The sequence below is a fragment of the Molothrus ater genome, chromosome 1 (assembly GCF_012460135.2).
Source record: "Molothrus ater isolate BHLD 08-10-18 breed brown headed cowbird chromosome 1, BPBGC_Mater_1.1, whole genome shotgun sequence".
In the NCBI taxonomy this organism is placed as follows: Eukaryota; Metazoa; Chordata; class Aves; order Passeriformes; family Icteridae; genus Molothrus; species Molothrus ater.
Window position 1 is genome coordinate 43060613 of NC_050478.2, and position 17039 is coordinate 43077651.

A 17039-nucleotide genomic window follows, 5' to 3' on the forward strand; every position below is an offset into this window, starting at 1 on the left:
CTTCTGCCTATATTGCAATTATACATCAATTCTTACTGATTAATATTGTAGTTCTGAGACACAGTAGTAAATTCACAATTAAAAAGAAATAGTACAGTTATTTCAGGTAGTCAAGATATTTATTGTTGGAACATAAATAAACATTACCTAAAAATATGAATCTTGTCTTAATCTGATGGATGCTCAGGGCAAGATCTATTTACTTCAAACCATTCATCTATGCAGCTGTTGGATACATGACAAAAATGAGAACAATTGACATGAATACAAGTAATATTTAGCAGTAGGATATGAATATAAATTGGTTTCTCCATTTCAATGACTAGTAGAATTTTATATTATACAAAGAAGTATATGCATATACACACATCACTGGAAAAATTAATAACCCCAAACCACAGTAATACTTGGGTATTAAACAGTGTTGAAAACCTAAATTTCTTAAGCGTTAAAATTTTCTAAGGAAACATTTTACAAATTACAGATTTCATACACAGGTTAATTAGCTACTAACATCATCTTGCTTATATCATTCACTGACATTTTACTTTCTGTAAAGTACAGACACTTATGAAAAAACAATATGAAAGAGGTTAAAAAGCCAATCCCCCCCTCTCTCTGCCCAGCTCTATTAGCGTTTGATGAAACTTAAGCCCACATGACCTAACTCCTCAGCCATGATACACATTCCTTCCCCATCCAGGTGATTTTCCAAGAATGAGGAGTTTGTAGCAGGGAAAATGAACTTCAAATGCATTTGGTATAGATGCAGGAAGATGTAATTTAAAAAACAACTTTAGGGCTGCTACTGCAGTTTCTTTGTTATTTTTAAATGCAAAAAAGCAATTAAGTTTAAGCACTTCTTTAAGCACCCCTTAAGAAGAGTTACCCATAAATGCAACCTTGTGACTTTTACATCCATCCTAAGGAATACTTGCCCTTTATGATATATGCAGAGGCAAGGCAGCCGTGCTATAGTATCTCCTTGCTGCAGCTCTTCCAGGCATATTGCACACTCCCCAGCATCTTTACTCAGCACATCCTCTGGGGAAAGAACACAAAGTGAAAGGGTTAAGAATCAGACTACTGCAAGCAAAATGTTCTTTATTCAGAACATCAAGGACAGCTATTGAAGGAATTTTTTGTCCTGCAAAAAGGCAAGGATCAGTGACACACCAACTGACTGAAGATTCATGAGAACCCATGCTCAGTTTTCAACTTGGAAGTGAAGTTCAAGCCTGAATGTAACATTTCTCTGACAAGACTCTGTAGGTAAATAACTAGGTAGCTTCTAAACACTTAGCCTGTCATTTGATTTTTCTACTCTCCTACTCATCTCTCTTGTATACATCTGGCTTTCTTCCACCAGCCTTACTGGTAACTCATATTTCACACCTTCAACTTCTTCTCACCACGCTAGCATGTTCTACATCCCATCCACCTTCTTCTCAGTGTAAAGTATGAAACTGCCAACTGTAGGAATGTGAGATTTCCATGAGGGAAAGGTCATTGCTGTATAGCTCCAGAGTCCTGGAGAATGAATTTTTTGCAGTATTACCAAGTCCGAGAACAAAGGAGGAAAAAGTAAATTACTAGGAATGCAAAAGAGTTGGCTTTCACTAAGAAGTTTCTGGGAAAACATATTATTTTAAATAAAAACCTTCTCTCTTGGACACTTCTCTTAGCCAGAATGTGGGATGCAGAATTCAGTCTTAGCACAAACAGAAGATCACATAAGGCTCTCTTTGCCAGATACAGATTAGAAGTCCCTGTTAGACACAGCCTCACACTCCACAGGGCACTCCCAACAAGAGACCATGTAGCAACCAAACTGGCAGATCAGAAAGGTGCACACCTGGCAAAGGTGCAATGTTCAAGTTTCCATGGTTTCATGGGAAAAGCTTCCTCTTCATTGCCAAAAGGCACCTCAAGTGATTGCTTATGGAGAGTACCTTTTGCAGCTATGACTGAGAAACCAGCAGCTCTATGCTGTTGTCTCCTGTGGCTCCATCACCACTGGCATTCCAAACACAGAGAATGACAGACTACTCGAAAGCTACCATGGCAGCAAGAAAGTAAAAGGAAATTAGGTCTACATTGTTTCCATTAAATGACAGCTGTCATGCAGGTGCTTGGGTTTCTAAAGCAGTACTTATTTCAGTCTCCACTACATTCATTGGTTATGCTAAAAATCCTGTATAATGCCACGTGTGTAGCACCTTCATGGAGATGTGAAAAAATATATTGCATGAGGTGAACTATTATAAACAAAACTATTCAAAACAAAAATATAAACAATATACATCCACCACAATAAAGAAAATTTTAAAATTATTTTAGGCACAGTAAACTCCTGTTTTTCAATCAGAAACTGTAAGCTTCTCAGAATAACAGAGATACCAGGGAGACAATGTAATTTAAAACAACAGAAAATATTTTAAGAACTCTTACCTGTCAACCTGCCCAGAAGAGGGTGCTAAGGATAAATACTTCCTTGAGGTTGGATTTTGGTATTTGATTACTTGGGGTTTTTTTAATACAAAGGTATTCTAATATCTGACCGGGAGGCAAATACTCTCCAGACACTGTCTGGCTAGAGAGATATCAATCTTTGTCTGATGCTGTCAGACTTCATCCTCCTAGACCACCTCTTTGCAAAACGTTACAAGAACTCCTGTGAGCAGTTCTCACAGTTAGGTTGTAGGAAGCAGCACCATCAATAATTCAAGCATGTATCATACATCCAGAGCATACTTAATAAAAGTAACTTTTTCCACAGAGTCCCTTTATCAGATCAGTAGCTGTTACCCAAACCAAAATGGGACTAAGATACCTCTAGTGAATTAAATCTCAGTCTCACTCCCTCAAGCACTCTCAAGAGGGAAGCATTTAGTCAAGCTTTGATAAGAGAAATTGAAAAGCTGTCCGATAAAAACACAGTTTATAAAAGAAAGCATTCCTGTGAACAGCTTTCCCATCGTTCTCTATTGTACATGTCTGGCTTATCCTGCACTCCCCAGACTGCACAATGCTTGGGTCTGAACTCCCACTGAGCAATTTAACAAGGTTCTGCACCTTTTGGCTAACATTAGGGCGTGATGCCAATTCAAACATTTGTACCTCCCACAGCCCTGGCGTAAGTGTCTGACACTCCTTTTATTTTCCCTCCAGTATTCCTGTACTCTCCCTTTTGCCAGTACTGGCCCTACTGCACAAGTCCCTGGCAAACAGCTTGCTGCCCTGCCTGGCTTCACCCCAGGCTTTCCAACTGGGACGAGGCACCAGGCACACACTGGGCTTTGCCCAGTCAGGCCAGGGGGAGCTGGTGCTGGCACAGACCCGACCTCAGAAACACAGTGTAGCTCTGCCATCCCTGTAGGAGAGGCTGTGTTAACAGGTCTCCATGCTCCTCTTCCTCTGGAATAATGAGGAATCAGCATTCCCTACTTGTGCAAACCTCATGAATCCTACCTAAGGCTCTTGTGCATAAATACTGAAGGTATGAGTGCAAAACAACAACTGCTCTAAATGCCCATGTGTAAATTGCACATTAACATACTCCAAACCCATATAATTAAGTTTATAATTAATTACACACATAGAGTGATAACAGCAAAACCAATCCTTCACAGAGTTATGCCACCTTAGATCTGACTACCTTTGACCATTTTAGGTGATTTGGATCATCAATCTCAGACAAAGAAAAAAGAGTGAATAATCCAGTTAGACCTGAATCTGGTCAGAATTTGTTCTGCACTCTCCTACACCAACACTGGCTTGTATCGGATGCAAGTCAGTTTAAGGGCCATTTAACAATGACTTTTAAACATACCTGTTACAGAAAAATCTGTATATCATTTTGCACAGAACCACTGCAGTCTGAAGAGGTTTTTTTTTTGTTTTCACCTTTTCCTGCAGCAGAGTGATTCAGCAGATACATTTTATTTTAAAATTTTTCCCTTAAAAACCCCAAACCAACAACAAAACACACAAACCAAAAGAAGGAGTAAAGCAGATTAAAACTTCATCAATTTTATGATTAAAACATTTACATCAGTGTATTACCTAAATGAAAGTGGGAAGAGGAAATAAGCCACATTTTTCCATTTCACCCACATGTGGGTACATAGACAAATATCGCAGCCCCACATCCAAGTGCACTGCCCTTATAGGAGGTAAACACTCCTCCACCTTCCCAGCTACTTGAGTGAGTACTCACTAGCCACAGACTGGTGTTAAAGATGAAATCTTGCAAAAGAGCATAGTATTTCCCTCCTGAGTCTGCTCAAATACTTCTTCCTCTTCTCCTCTATCCCTGGTTACTACTGTTTTAACTTTGTGTTGTCAGTAATTTTTCCTCCCAAGCTTCTGCTTTTATCTTGACTGGAAAATAAATTCTGTGGCATTTCTGCATTTATAGCAAAATAGGTAGTAGAGGATTAAAAAATAGGCATTCTGGCAATTTTGCACATACTTTAGCATTTAAAAACTTTTCTTAGAACTTTTGAAAAGGCATCTAATAATTATGAAAGCCACTAACTCAGCCATGATTAGGATTGTAGGCAATATCTATGATTAAAATGTCTTTAAACTGTGGACTGCAAAAGTGTATGCACTGCATACCTTCTGGATAAGGTAATTAAAATCTGTGCTGATGCTTTTCGTTTTGCCTTTTAAAACACAGGCAGATATAGCCCTAGGCTCAAGAAACTTAAGTCACAAATCATGAAGATGTCAATATATTTTGAGAGCTATCACTTTATAGCTGCAGTATTTTACTTCACTCTGGGCATTCACTGGAAACAGAACACTAAGTTAGAAACACCTTGACCCAATTCAGATTGACAATTTTTGAAAATGTCTGTATTTTTTCTAAAATTTAAAACCTTAAATGCCCATGGAAGCTGCCATCACAACTAGCTTACTAGTGAAGGACACCACAAAGGTCAACCCTTTCAGGAACACTGAAACTTAATTGAAACATACCTTTTGAACAGTATTGGCACTAAAATCGGTAAAACATCAGCCATTAAAAAATATTGATGAAACTTTATTAAGTAGTACATATTACCATGTATCTGTTTTGAAGCTGGTGACTAAAAACTGTCTTAGTAAAGTACTAGAGACTGTCTCTGCATGTTTTTAAATGGAGTATGCAGAGCTCTAGACACCTAGAAACCAATATATTTTTTCAGATGTAGAGCTTGATTTCATCCATATTGCAAAATTTACATTTTTGCTGGTAACACAAGGAGTCAAGGGGGACCTACACATTTCTACAGGTACCTTACTATTCAGCAGCCAGGAAGCATGTATGTACGTGATTACACACTTATTAAATGTTACTGACTTCATTTACTAAATCTTTATGGCTTCTGTCACATCTGTTTTTCTCCCTCTCCATTTCTTTCTGACTGTTTCTTACTATGCTTTCCTCCTCTTCACATTCATTTTCCCTAAAATGTGTTTTCTCTAGACCTGGATTTTCTACCACTCCTCCTGCCCTCCATCATCTCATTCCATTTTCTGCTGCAAATCAGGCACTGGAGGAAGGAGGAAGAGAGAAATATTTTAAACTATCTGATACAAATAATATGGACAGCCTTCTTATATGGGGTTAATGTCCTTGGGAGAAGTAGACACTAGAATGGAAGGAAAACTATTATGCACGGGAAGTGCTTTTCTCATGTAGCTCAGTGACTGAGCTTTGCAAACTGGTACTGACTGCAAGCAAAAGCTGTCCTTCCCAGTCCATCCTAAGCACTAGGAGAGCCAGCAGTTTATTTGACATTACAGCTGGTTTTTAGTATTCTGGCTGCCACAGGAGGAACACTCTTCAATCTCTAGGGATCGTTCTTGGATGACCAGGTCAGCAATCCACTGCTGCTCAAAAGTTGAGGCAGAAGGACACTCTGAAGGAAAGATGATTCTTAAGTGCTCAGAGCTCCCAACAGAAGAAGGAACATCATTCAGTTGTCACTGCTTATGCTTATTTTGACACTCAGCTTTCACAGCTACAGGGTCAGTCAGCAGATTGAGCAAGGCAGAGCTGAAGCCATTAGCTTAGTTCACCTATGAAGATTGTGCCTTCACAGCCAGAAGTGGAAATTCACTACCCTCAGCAGGGTAGTTTAGGAGCAGTGGGTTTCTAACTAGAAAGATTTCTCTTTGCTCTAGTATAAGCCAACTCCTCTGGATCAAATTTAAAAGGGAAAATATTTAACATCCAATATTTTAACTTGTACCACAGCTAAGCAATTTTCAGGATTCACAACACTACAAAGTTGAGCATGTCAATAACTTAAATCCAAATTCCCTTCTATGCTGCTGAAAAAAACCCAATACCCTTGTGCTAATCAAACAAGCACAGATGGTAACTTTTTGTGCATACAGTCACCCCAAACAGCACTGCATGACTCATGTGGTAATACCTAGAACTTAAGCAAGCCACAAATACCTTCCCAGCCGCAATATTCAAAAACTAAACCTCTCCAAAGCAAGCTAACAAGCTGCAACAAATGTGACACTTGATCAAATACTGACAAAGTGCTTGATGAACTGCTGGGTTGGGGGGTGTGGTGATGTTTTTTCAGCATCTCACTCTTCAGCCCTTGCAACACTGCAGCCCTTTACAATCTCCTACTCAAAGTCCAAGTGTTATACTTGTTTTCCCCATCCCTCCCACGTTGCTCAGTGTTGGTCCAGGACTGAGACAGCTATGTACAGATATCCATCATGAAAGGCTTCCTGCACACACACTGTCTACAGTCTTTGGTGCTCCCACTTCTGAAAACACAAAAGTAAAGAGGAGGGAGCTTGCAAAACACAAAGGGAAAGTCACACAAGAAAAATATTTGCAGAATTAGGCCTAAGTGGCAATACTTGTGTAGCAACATCAGGCTGAGATGGAAGGAGATGGCTACAGAAGTTTCATTGTTTCTTAGCTAACCCACATTTGAAGAACTGGCTTTAAATTTTTATGGGGCATTCTGAGCTTAGTAAATTCTGAGAAATAGCTAGATGCTTCCTGTTCAGACAGATAACAATCGGGTCTATGGTAGAGAAAAACACTTCTGGTGAGATAAAGGTAGAAACTGAAACAGTAGTGATAGAAATACATTTAAGTGAGCAGAAGTAAAAAAGTCTGTGTTGTGTAGTCATAGTTTACCTAAACAGAATTGTATCCAGGTAGCTAATTAATACAGAAGGCAGAAGCATTTGCACACTGAAGAAAACTGACTTCTTCTGTAGAGAGATTTAGCTTCAGTGACCACAAGGGAAACCTAGCTGGAGCTATGATACAGGGTGCCAGTACAAGTTATGGTTCTGAATAAAACCCAAAATTTAAATCCCAAGTATAAATAACACAGGTTTGAGACAATGTCCAATTAAGGTATCTTGCTTGCAGACAAAGTCAAGTTTGCACCTCAGGGCTCCCAGTGAAAAGCTATGCTTTACAAAAAAGGCCAAGTAGTCAGAGAAATAAAGCTCCTCGCTTCCAAGCATCCACATCCATTCCTGTGCTGTTGTTATCAGTATACCAGCTTTCACAGCCCATATTTACACTGCTGACAGAAAGTGTTGGGGTGAAACAGGTATTCATACTAGATAAATTCTGTTAGCCCAACTGGCCATGAAATGTCTTGTCCTCCCATCTTGAGACTGCTAGTGACTATGCCTTTCCATACTAATTCAAGATTTGCTCTCAATACAATTACCTGATTGACTCTAAAATATCTGCTTAAGTCTTTCCAATGTCTGTTTAATCAGTCTGCTTGCAGTTTACGATGCCTTTGGACATTAAATAATCTCAAGATAGCTATATAACTTTCTCCTGTTGCACTGACTACAAAAGATAAGTTCCATTCACCACACTTGTGAGTACTATGTCTTTAAATTGCCAAATTTTATTCTAGGTATGGGCCAAAGAGCTGCACCTGTTCATAAATGAACTGCAAATAAACAGTCTTGTCCTCCAGAACATGATGTAAAAAGACTTTTTGCTAGCCTTACCCATCTTGTACGAAGTCCCCACTTCAAGTGAACTGACATATTTGTTTTTTGAATGACCCAAGGGGTACCTAATGCTTGAAGTGTCATCCTTGGCATGATGTATTTTGTCCAGAGGCTTACCCCTCTCTTGTCAGAAGTGTTGCTTCTGGGAGACAGTACTTTAAATCTTGTCTTCTCAGAAGGTGATTGGGTGAAAAATTCTTGAATGCAGCCACAGCAAACTAGCACCCCACATGAAATCCCACCATGAACGGTGTACCCTAGCACATGCTGCCTGAAACAAAACTGCTCACTGCAGCACACGGAATAAGGAAGCTGCCTTCAGGCTGTTTTCTTGGGTTTTCACCGGTATTACATGACCTCTCAGGTTATCGAGTGTTAATCTTGAATGTCAGGAGTTAAAAGCAGCATGTAAAGGGGCAAACCCACAAGAAACAAAACAGCAGCAAAACAAGATACCTTAGGAGACAGCGTAAAGAAAGGATCACTTGGGGAATACATCCTCCTTGGCTCCATCGGGGAAGAATGATTTACACTTCCCAAGGCTGAGTTTACCATCAAAAAGGATCTTGCACCACAAGTATGCTACAAAAGGAGGAGTGGTTGATTAAATGGCCAGAGGCAACCAGACTGTATTGCTGACAGAGTCTGCTGCATTTAGAGAGGATCCTTTCTTCCAGGGAGCTGGAGATAAAATAGAGCTGGGAGGAAAGTAACTTACAGAAGCAGGCAAGAAAGAATAGAAGTGTGGGATCCACACATGCAGATCTTTTATCATTTTTGTTTGTTCAGGAGTAAAACAAAGCAAAATATTTAAGTGCTGCTTATCCATACCCACCAATCTATATCAGTACCAAGAAACTGCTATGACAGATGAAAAATCAACTTAGGTCTATTGAAAACTTGGGACTGCAGGCCAGAAATCCAGTACAAAGGTGGGTGAACCATACAGTTTCTGCTTAAGCAACAGGCAGGGTTACCATGCAGGGTACACTCAAGAAAAATGAGAGACCTGAATTCCAGCTTGCCTTGCATAGCACTTCTTTACCAAAGGTAAAAAAACACCAAAACCCAAACCCAAACAAACATAAACCCAAACACACCAAAACAAACCCCTATCACTCAACCAACTAACCAAAACAACAACAAAAAAACCCCAACTCCACCAAGGCATATAACCCCAAGAATATTTATCTATAAAAGGTTCTTCTGGTAGCAAATCACTTGGGTGTCTGAGTTAATGATTTCATGAAGAAAAGCTACCACTGTGGTCAGGGGAAGGGTGAAGAATTCCTTCCAAATACAGTGCAGAAACAGGTCTCTTCCCATAACTTTACAGTCAGAAGGAATATTTCACTCAGATGCTGTAAGTCTGTTAAAATGAGCAACTTTTGCAAATCAAGACTGGATGCTATCGCCAACAATGTTCTTAAAAACTTAGCAGTAAGGCGGAGCACGGATGTGGCAGAGGAAACAACAGAAGATGACTGACTGATCGAGCTGAAGGAAAAGTCTAAGTTGGATAAGATCTCACAAGTGCAGGATGTTGATGTGGCAGTTCTAAAAGATCCCCACTGAGTTTGGGAAATCCCCTTTGCTTTGTCAGCTTCTTTAAGTGACTATATTTATTTTATCCCCAATGTAACAGAAGACCTAAAAGATTGCAGAGAAAAGTTTTCCAAATGGCGAGTCTTCAATCATTTACCATCACTGAAGTTACAGCCAGAAGCCAGAGAAATTGCATTGCAAAGATTTTCAAATAAGATGTTTCATTCTTCATAGTCTGCAATGAACTAGGAGTGTGATGGGGACACACTGACCTAATGAAATGCGAGAGAACTCTCACATGACAGATAAAACAAGCACATTAGAAAGCTTCACAGGAGGAAAGGGTAGGGCAGGAATGACAGAGGCAGAGAGAGGGGATGAAGAGAAGCAGCTCAGATGAAGTTATCTATCCTGTTAGTCTGGGCAATATGGGTTACTTTAATGGTGACTTGTTTTGAAGTTGGATGAAGGATTTGATTCCATGTTTTGCTCACTTTGTCCTTCTTCAGGTTCCTATTCCAGGCTTCCTGCAGGTGCCCTAAGCACAATAAGTTTTGCCAGATCTTTTTTCCAGTCTTTTAACATTGGCCAAGTAACTGACTCATTGCAAGCAGAGGAGTTTGGTTTGATCTGATGCAAAATGAGTGCACAGGGAGATGGCATGAAAGATGAAACTATAAGCCTAAGGTAAAACAGGAGGGGGGGAGAGAAAGCAGGTGTGTGTGACTAAGACACTATTCTTAGGGAAGATAGGATGCATTACCAAGCAATAGACAATGAAAACACTGGTGCCAAAACCCAGTGTGCATGAAGTCTGGCTTGTTAACCCCAGTGCCAGGTGCTAGGCCTAGAAGGTACTTTTCCCAACAAGCTCCAGATCAGCCTTCTCCAGATTAACACAATTTTTGGTGTTAACATGCATACATGGGACAAGGATATAAATAACTGCATAATTTTTACTTGTCTGTCTTTTCTGTTTGCAGCAGACAGACTGCTTTTTACAAGCTATTCCTATTTCAAATGCAATTATCTTTGTGATATAGATGGAATGCAAAACATGTCTGAATGCAAAGGTTCTGATAACATCAGATATTGAGTCAGAGTTTTCAAAGTTATCTCAGTTTTTCTACTCTACACTAACCCATTAGCCAGTATTATAATTTATTGCAGCAAGCATAGAGATACAGTATTTCTGGTGCTAACAGGTACCTACAGGTTATTACTATCCCAGTGAGATACTGAGTATGTAGGTATTGAATTGCAAGAGGATGAAAAAAAAAAACCTAAACAAAAACCAAAAACAAAACAACCAAAAACCCCCAAAACCAAACCATCAATAGACCTTCCTTTAAATTTTAAAGTGACTAAGTGAAATAAAAAACAAGCACAATTCCAACAGTACTCAGTAATCATGATAATTCACAAACAATAACACAAAAAGGTTAATATGGAAGATGTGTTTAAAAAACCAAACGTCCCCAAAGACATTTCTCTAGTATTTGTTCCAAGTTACATGTCCATAATCTGGCTGTGTATTTCTACAGCCATTTAAAGTTTTATTCTTCTCCTTGTTTTTTTTTCAATTTAGATGTTTCCAAAACTATTGAACATCATTATGACATAATTTCAGCTAATAAAGCCATAGATTGGAACTAGGAGAAGAAAAAAGGTAAGTGTTAACCAAACAATTCCTTCCTCCACCTCTTCATTCCAAGCAAATAAACATTATCTATGGGCTAAAAATTAACAGTGAATACTACATTCTTGCTTAGCTACACAGGGGCCATCAAATACCTAACAATACACATGAATAATACCTAATTAAAATACACACAAGGAAGGAGGGCATGAGGAACATGGTCAAAATTATGAAAATCTGATAAGGCTTTAAATTACAGATAAGCTGGTAGTGCAGGGTTAAAATGGAACTTGAGGTTTTTATGAGGAAGTTTTAACAAGGTTTCATGAGTGTTAATATAATTCAGCACTAAACACCAGTGAAGTTTCTCATGTTTCAGCTGTGTGTTAGAACTTGGGATTATTTCTGAAGCTGAGCAAATCTGTTGCCACGTGAGACAAAGTTATGCAAACTTTGGGGAGCAAAGAGGTTCCCCCAGGGAGGATAGAATAGGCAAGTCTAGTATTTTGTACCTATGTCAGTAGGTGTTTTACATCCTGTTCTAGAATCACTGGATTTTGTTAAAATTCTAGTCTAGAAACTAGAAGCTGGTCATCTTTCCCCTATGTAAGCAGTGATAAGAATCCCCAGTTTAGAAGTGAGAGTACTCTATCACACTAGCAGTGTTCTCACCCAGCTTGTTTCCGAAGAGTTTGCCTTGTTTTATCACTGGAATCCCCTACAAAAGCTGGACTGACTTCTTTTGTGCATTGAAAGGCTGAGTCTGCAGCTCAGAAGCACAGGACTATTTAAGTAATCAAAGGGCAGCAGGTTTTAAAGCAAGATTTTAATCTGAAGAAAAAAAATAAATTACGAATGACATTTAAGGCAGTAGTTTCTAACTGATCTGCCCTTGGGGCAGTTTCTGAGCCAGAAGGAGTAGCTCTTATTCTTTCATACTTCTTTAGAGGGGAAAAAAAAAAAAAGGGGGGGGGGGGGGGGGAGAAAGTCCTGATCTGCAAATAATCTGTATTAGTTCATGCAAAACTGAGAAATTTAGGGAAAGAAATATCATGAAATTCCTACATAGATCAGTGAGATGTACTCTGGTATTTATTTTTTAAGACCTAATGATTTCCAATAGTATTATTTCAAAATCCAGCAAATGAAATCCATTTTCTATGATTAGAAAAGGGATATTTTCAAGGTTTGTCTCCACAGGGCAACTAAAAAAAAAAAAAAAAAAAAAAAAAAAAGACTGCTGCTAGCAAATGAGTAAAATCTCAAGGTTTTAGAGGTATCAGCTTTAAAGACTGCAGAATTACCACAGAAAGCTAGCAAAGCTAGGAGCATTATTTCCCCTGGAGCTAAGTTCGCAGCAGTCACAAGACTGCAGCAGTTGCAGACGCGATTTATGACATCCTCTGAATGACCTCTCGGAGCTAAAGACTGATTAAGTGCGAGGCATGGAAGGTAGCTCCGTCTGCCCGCATCACATGGTGCGCGCTCACAGCACATCGCATCACCACAGCACGGCGGGCAGAGCTGTCGCCAGCCCTGCTGCAGGCAGCCCTGCGCTGCCATTATGTAAGGGAGCACCGCGCACGGCAGCGCGGCTGGCGGACCCCTCCCCGTGTCACCGCACAGGTTCCCTGCGGCCCTGGCTCACAGGTGTGTCTGTCATTTTCTAGGACAAGAACTGTCCTTCGACTTCAGCAGCGCTGTCGGTGCAACAGCCAGACAACAGAGGTATCTGGGGTTAAGGAGTGGCATAGAAGCAAAAGAAATAACTTGAGCTATTCAGCACATGAATGATCCCATTTTCTCTGTTTCTTCCAGAAACAAGTGGGCTTGTTCTATAGCTGTCAAAAGCTTTACTGTATTTATCCAAAATATTCCCATGACACAGGTATGCATTTAAATAAAGGCAATTCCAGTGTACTGAGAAAAAAAATATTGTCCGGCTCTCAAGAACTGAATTAAGTATTAGGTGACATTGAAGCTATTTTGCCATGGCTTTGCCACAGGAAGTTCAGTCTAGCAGATTTAGGCCTGGCTGAAGGGAAAGTATGCAGAAAACACTTCTCCCCAAAGGTTTGTTAGAAGAGTAAGTCACATGCACAACAAATCAGAGAAAAGTTTAAGATATTAATAGGTGTGATCTCTGCAGTGTGTCCTTCTCAGCAGGATCAAAGCATATCCACTTTAGTTCATTACAATCCAGCATGATCGACTGAGCATCTCCAACCTGAACCATGAAAGTGAGCTGTCATAGCTTCTTTACAAATCTATATCCCACATTTCTCTTGCATGCAAAGTAAAACAATAAGCAATATTGATACTTCAGCCACCACCACTACATCTCCATGAGTATATCTTGCAGAGATAAATGGGGCAGTCTGCAGTTCTGGGAATTGCTGCTCCAGACATTCAAAGTACTTCCCTGTCAGTTACACTGTGTTCCCATTTGATGAGCTTTCTTCACAGCCACACCAATACAAACACAGCTTACTTTTCTGGCTCCATAGCAAAGGGCTGACAGTTTGTGGGTGTGGAGAAAAGATAAGAGACTGCACCTTCTAAAAGTGCTGCAACTCCACACTGTAAGAGACTAACCCAGTTCATCCAGTGACTGAGGCTGGAATGGGGTCACTGAAGCAGGTCCCACCTCCTCCCTTTAGGCAGGCACAGGTTGCACAAGTTGAACTACAGTGTGGTCTTATTTAGTGACATCTATCAGCATTACTCTTCGAGATGAACTACCTCCCTTCCCAACAAACTTGAAATGTAACAGGCTGCTTTTGCAGTGATGCTCTTCTGTGAGGCACCAAAAACTGTTGAAGGAGAGGTTTGGGATGGTGGGAAGGAAACACAGCTTTATTGAACAAAGGGAGGAAGAAATTAACTTTGCCACTGTTCCTCTTGGCAGTCTGCTTTGGACAAGTAGCTATCTTTGGCCTCCACTGGTGAACATCAGTAAAAGTCTGCTCTTATCAACAATTCTTAAAGGCAGAAAGTACAAACTAGTCAATATATTTTAATCAAACATTACTTTAAACATAATTGCTCTTCCCTCCTCAAATCTAACAATGATTTGAAAGACAAGTTATGAGAAGCCTGGGCCAGTATTAAATTAATTCACAGAAGAACATCTGTGCAAATGTCTGAGATGAAAATTTTATTTACTATAATAATGTTCTACTGTCACCACATTAAAAAAAAATCTCAAAGTTCAACAGTTTTTTATATTTTCAAGAACTACTGAAGAAAACAGTTTTAAAGCATTGGAGAAACTGAATAACCTCCTACATACTCTGGAGGATGTTCACGAGAACACAAGATCAAAAGAATGAGTAAATACCACTATTTTAACTGCAAGCAGAGGGGTAAGTGTCTTTTTACATGTTCTGTTAAACTACCTTTTAAACTATGCTCTTCTGCCTCCCCAGCATCCCTGAGGACAGAGCACAGAACCACCTAGGGCAGAGTAAGAAACTAGAAACTTTTAGCAGGAATCTTGTTAAACTTTAAAAATTACAGAATAAAAAAAAATCTATGGAGAATTTTACACCTTGGATAAAGTGGAATGAAATAACTGATCTGCCTTAGCATTATTTTGTACAGCTCTGCTAAAAGTCTAGTCCTATTAAAGGATGAGGACAAGGAGGAAGGCTTAAGCTTTTCCAGGCAGACTGGCAAGATGCCCTTTTGCAAGGTCTTTCAAGGTATGATCTCAGGAACTGTGGCAGAGAAATTAACTTGAAGTTAATAATCCTTTTCATTCCTGAAGTTTTGAGTGCATCAGTCAAAACAGTTGAGAGCATTAGCCCTGCTGAATACTCTCCTCTGGTGCACAGAAGTTACCAAGCAAATCAAGTCGCTGCAGTGGGCAGGACTACCAGAATCATGCATTTTGGTGCTTCAAACATTAGGTTAAGGTGCACTGGTTTTCCTTCCTTCTACTGAGCAATATGAACTCAAGTTCTGGCATAATTATCTTGTTCCAAAGACGCTGAAACAGGTAGCAATCAACAAAGGTTGTAACTTTAATTTACCTTAAAATTAGGTCAGCCCCATTCACAAAGAATGTTGCCAAAATATTTTTATTTAATCCTTTAGGTGACTCGTGCCAGTATTTAAGTCTCTGCTCTTGATCAAAATACGTGTTATGGCCATCATTTCAATGCTGACAACTCCTCTAGAAGGATTATTGCTTACACAGATTCCAACTCAAGATTCTGCTCACATGCAGGCCTCAGCATATGGCAGTCCCAGCAAGAAATGCTTTCCTCTCAAGACAAAACTTGACATAACATCTCAAACCAACTTGAAACAAAAATCAGTGTTCATCTGAATCAATTGCACTGTTGTGGCCCAAGTCAGTTTGAGATCAGCTCAGCTGGTCAGAGCATGGTGCTAATAAAACCAAGGTTGTGGGTTCTTTCCCTGTGTGGTTCATGCACTTAGGAGTTGGACTCAATGATCCAACTGTGTGTACCTTCCAACTCAGAATATCCTGTGATTCTGTGAATTTGGTTAGACAGCATGGGAACATTCCACTATTTGTGCCTGGTGATGCAAACACCCCAGAAAACAAAGTACATTGCCAGAGAGGAAGAGCACATTGAGTTCCACTCCTGTTTTTCCTTCTGGTACACATACCTTCATTTTTAATATTCTGTCTATAACAGTTTTCCACATAGTAATTCTCCATTTCAAAGAAATTGGATAAACTCTTAATATAAGATCGTATCTGTAATCCCTGCTATCAGTGATGTCAGATCTCCAGCTGTTTTTTAATATGATAGGTCTAAAAAAAATCACTTATTGTAACTTAAATAGAAAAATTACAAAGTTCTTACTTCAAGTAATGAAAAAACTTTCAGCGGTTCATGCACTGGATGTCTCAACATTGGTCCTGTCTGAATTACACTAGTGAAAGCTTTTCCCCTTAAAATGAACCTGAGTAAATATGCTGGCCAACAGTCAGACCCTCTGCCACATGTGAATTAAATGAAGAGTAGTCTGAGCAAGAGCAGCACTGATGTCAAAGCAGAACCACCCCTGAGCAAGCAGCTTTGAGGAGATCGGCTTAGAAAGTTTCCAGTAGAACACCATTCCAACAGAAAGTGCTGACTTGATGAAACCCAAAATATTCCACAGGAATGTGCTAATTCAATCAAAACTTTTGAAAGAGGACAGGCCGGCTCGCCAGGCCAGCCAAGCAGCCTAGTGAGCTGACTGGCTCTCCCCAGCCCTCCAGGGTCACTGGCTGCCCCATCTGGCCAGCTGCCAGGCTGCTATCCCTGCCCTCTGAGGGGCCCTTGAATCATAATAAAACTAACGGAGTCTTACAAAGTGTGCTGAGAAACAAACAGAAGAATTTCAAAATGAAAACCAGAATTATTTCAGAACCAACTGCAGGGTTTCATCAGAGGATATTGGGTATGTTTGTTGCAAAGCATCTGAAGTCACGAGTCTCTCTTGTGTCTCCTCAATTTTTTATAAAACATCTTCCAGTGAAAAAAGCTGTATTAATATTGCAACAACACAATAATTATATTCAAAATCTAAATTTTACCAGGCACCTGTAATCATCAGCAAGGAGTTTAAGGTAAGTTGCTTCCAAAGCACAGAGAAAATTTACATAAATGCCAGTATCTGACCAAAACATGGGACTACAATTTAAGCAACACCTTTCAGAGAGCAGTCCCTAAGTGGGCTCCCTGCTTGTCACCATGACGAATTTGAACAAGACTGTGCAAGAGGCCTCATTTAACACTCTGGAGAAGCTCAAAGGATTAGGTATGGCTATACAATATTTTAGCAGTTTAAAAAAAAAAAAACAAAACCTGTCAAC

At 39.7% G+C, this 17039-nt stretch overlaps 1 protein-coding gene across 2 annotated transcripts in view; it reads right to left on the reverse strand.

Moving 5' to 3' along the window:
- ZNRF2 (zinc and ring finger 2) overlaps positions 1–17039 on the reverse strand; it is a 58401-nt gene that overhangs the window by 6878 nt on the left and 34484 nt on the right. The window contains exons 3-4 of one of the 2 annotated variants that reach the window (XM_036406590.2): positions 939–1044; positions 148–225 (exon numbers count right to left, since the gene is read on the reverse strand). In XM_036406590.2, coding sequence (XP_036262483.1) covers positions 168–225; positions 939–1044 — 164 coding nt within the window. In that variant the 3' untranslated portion in view covers positions 148–167. Of the gene's footprint in view, positions 1–147; positions 226–938; positions 1045–17039 lie in introns of those variants that run through there. The other variant, XR_004982576.2, reaches the window with a different exon arrangement.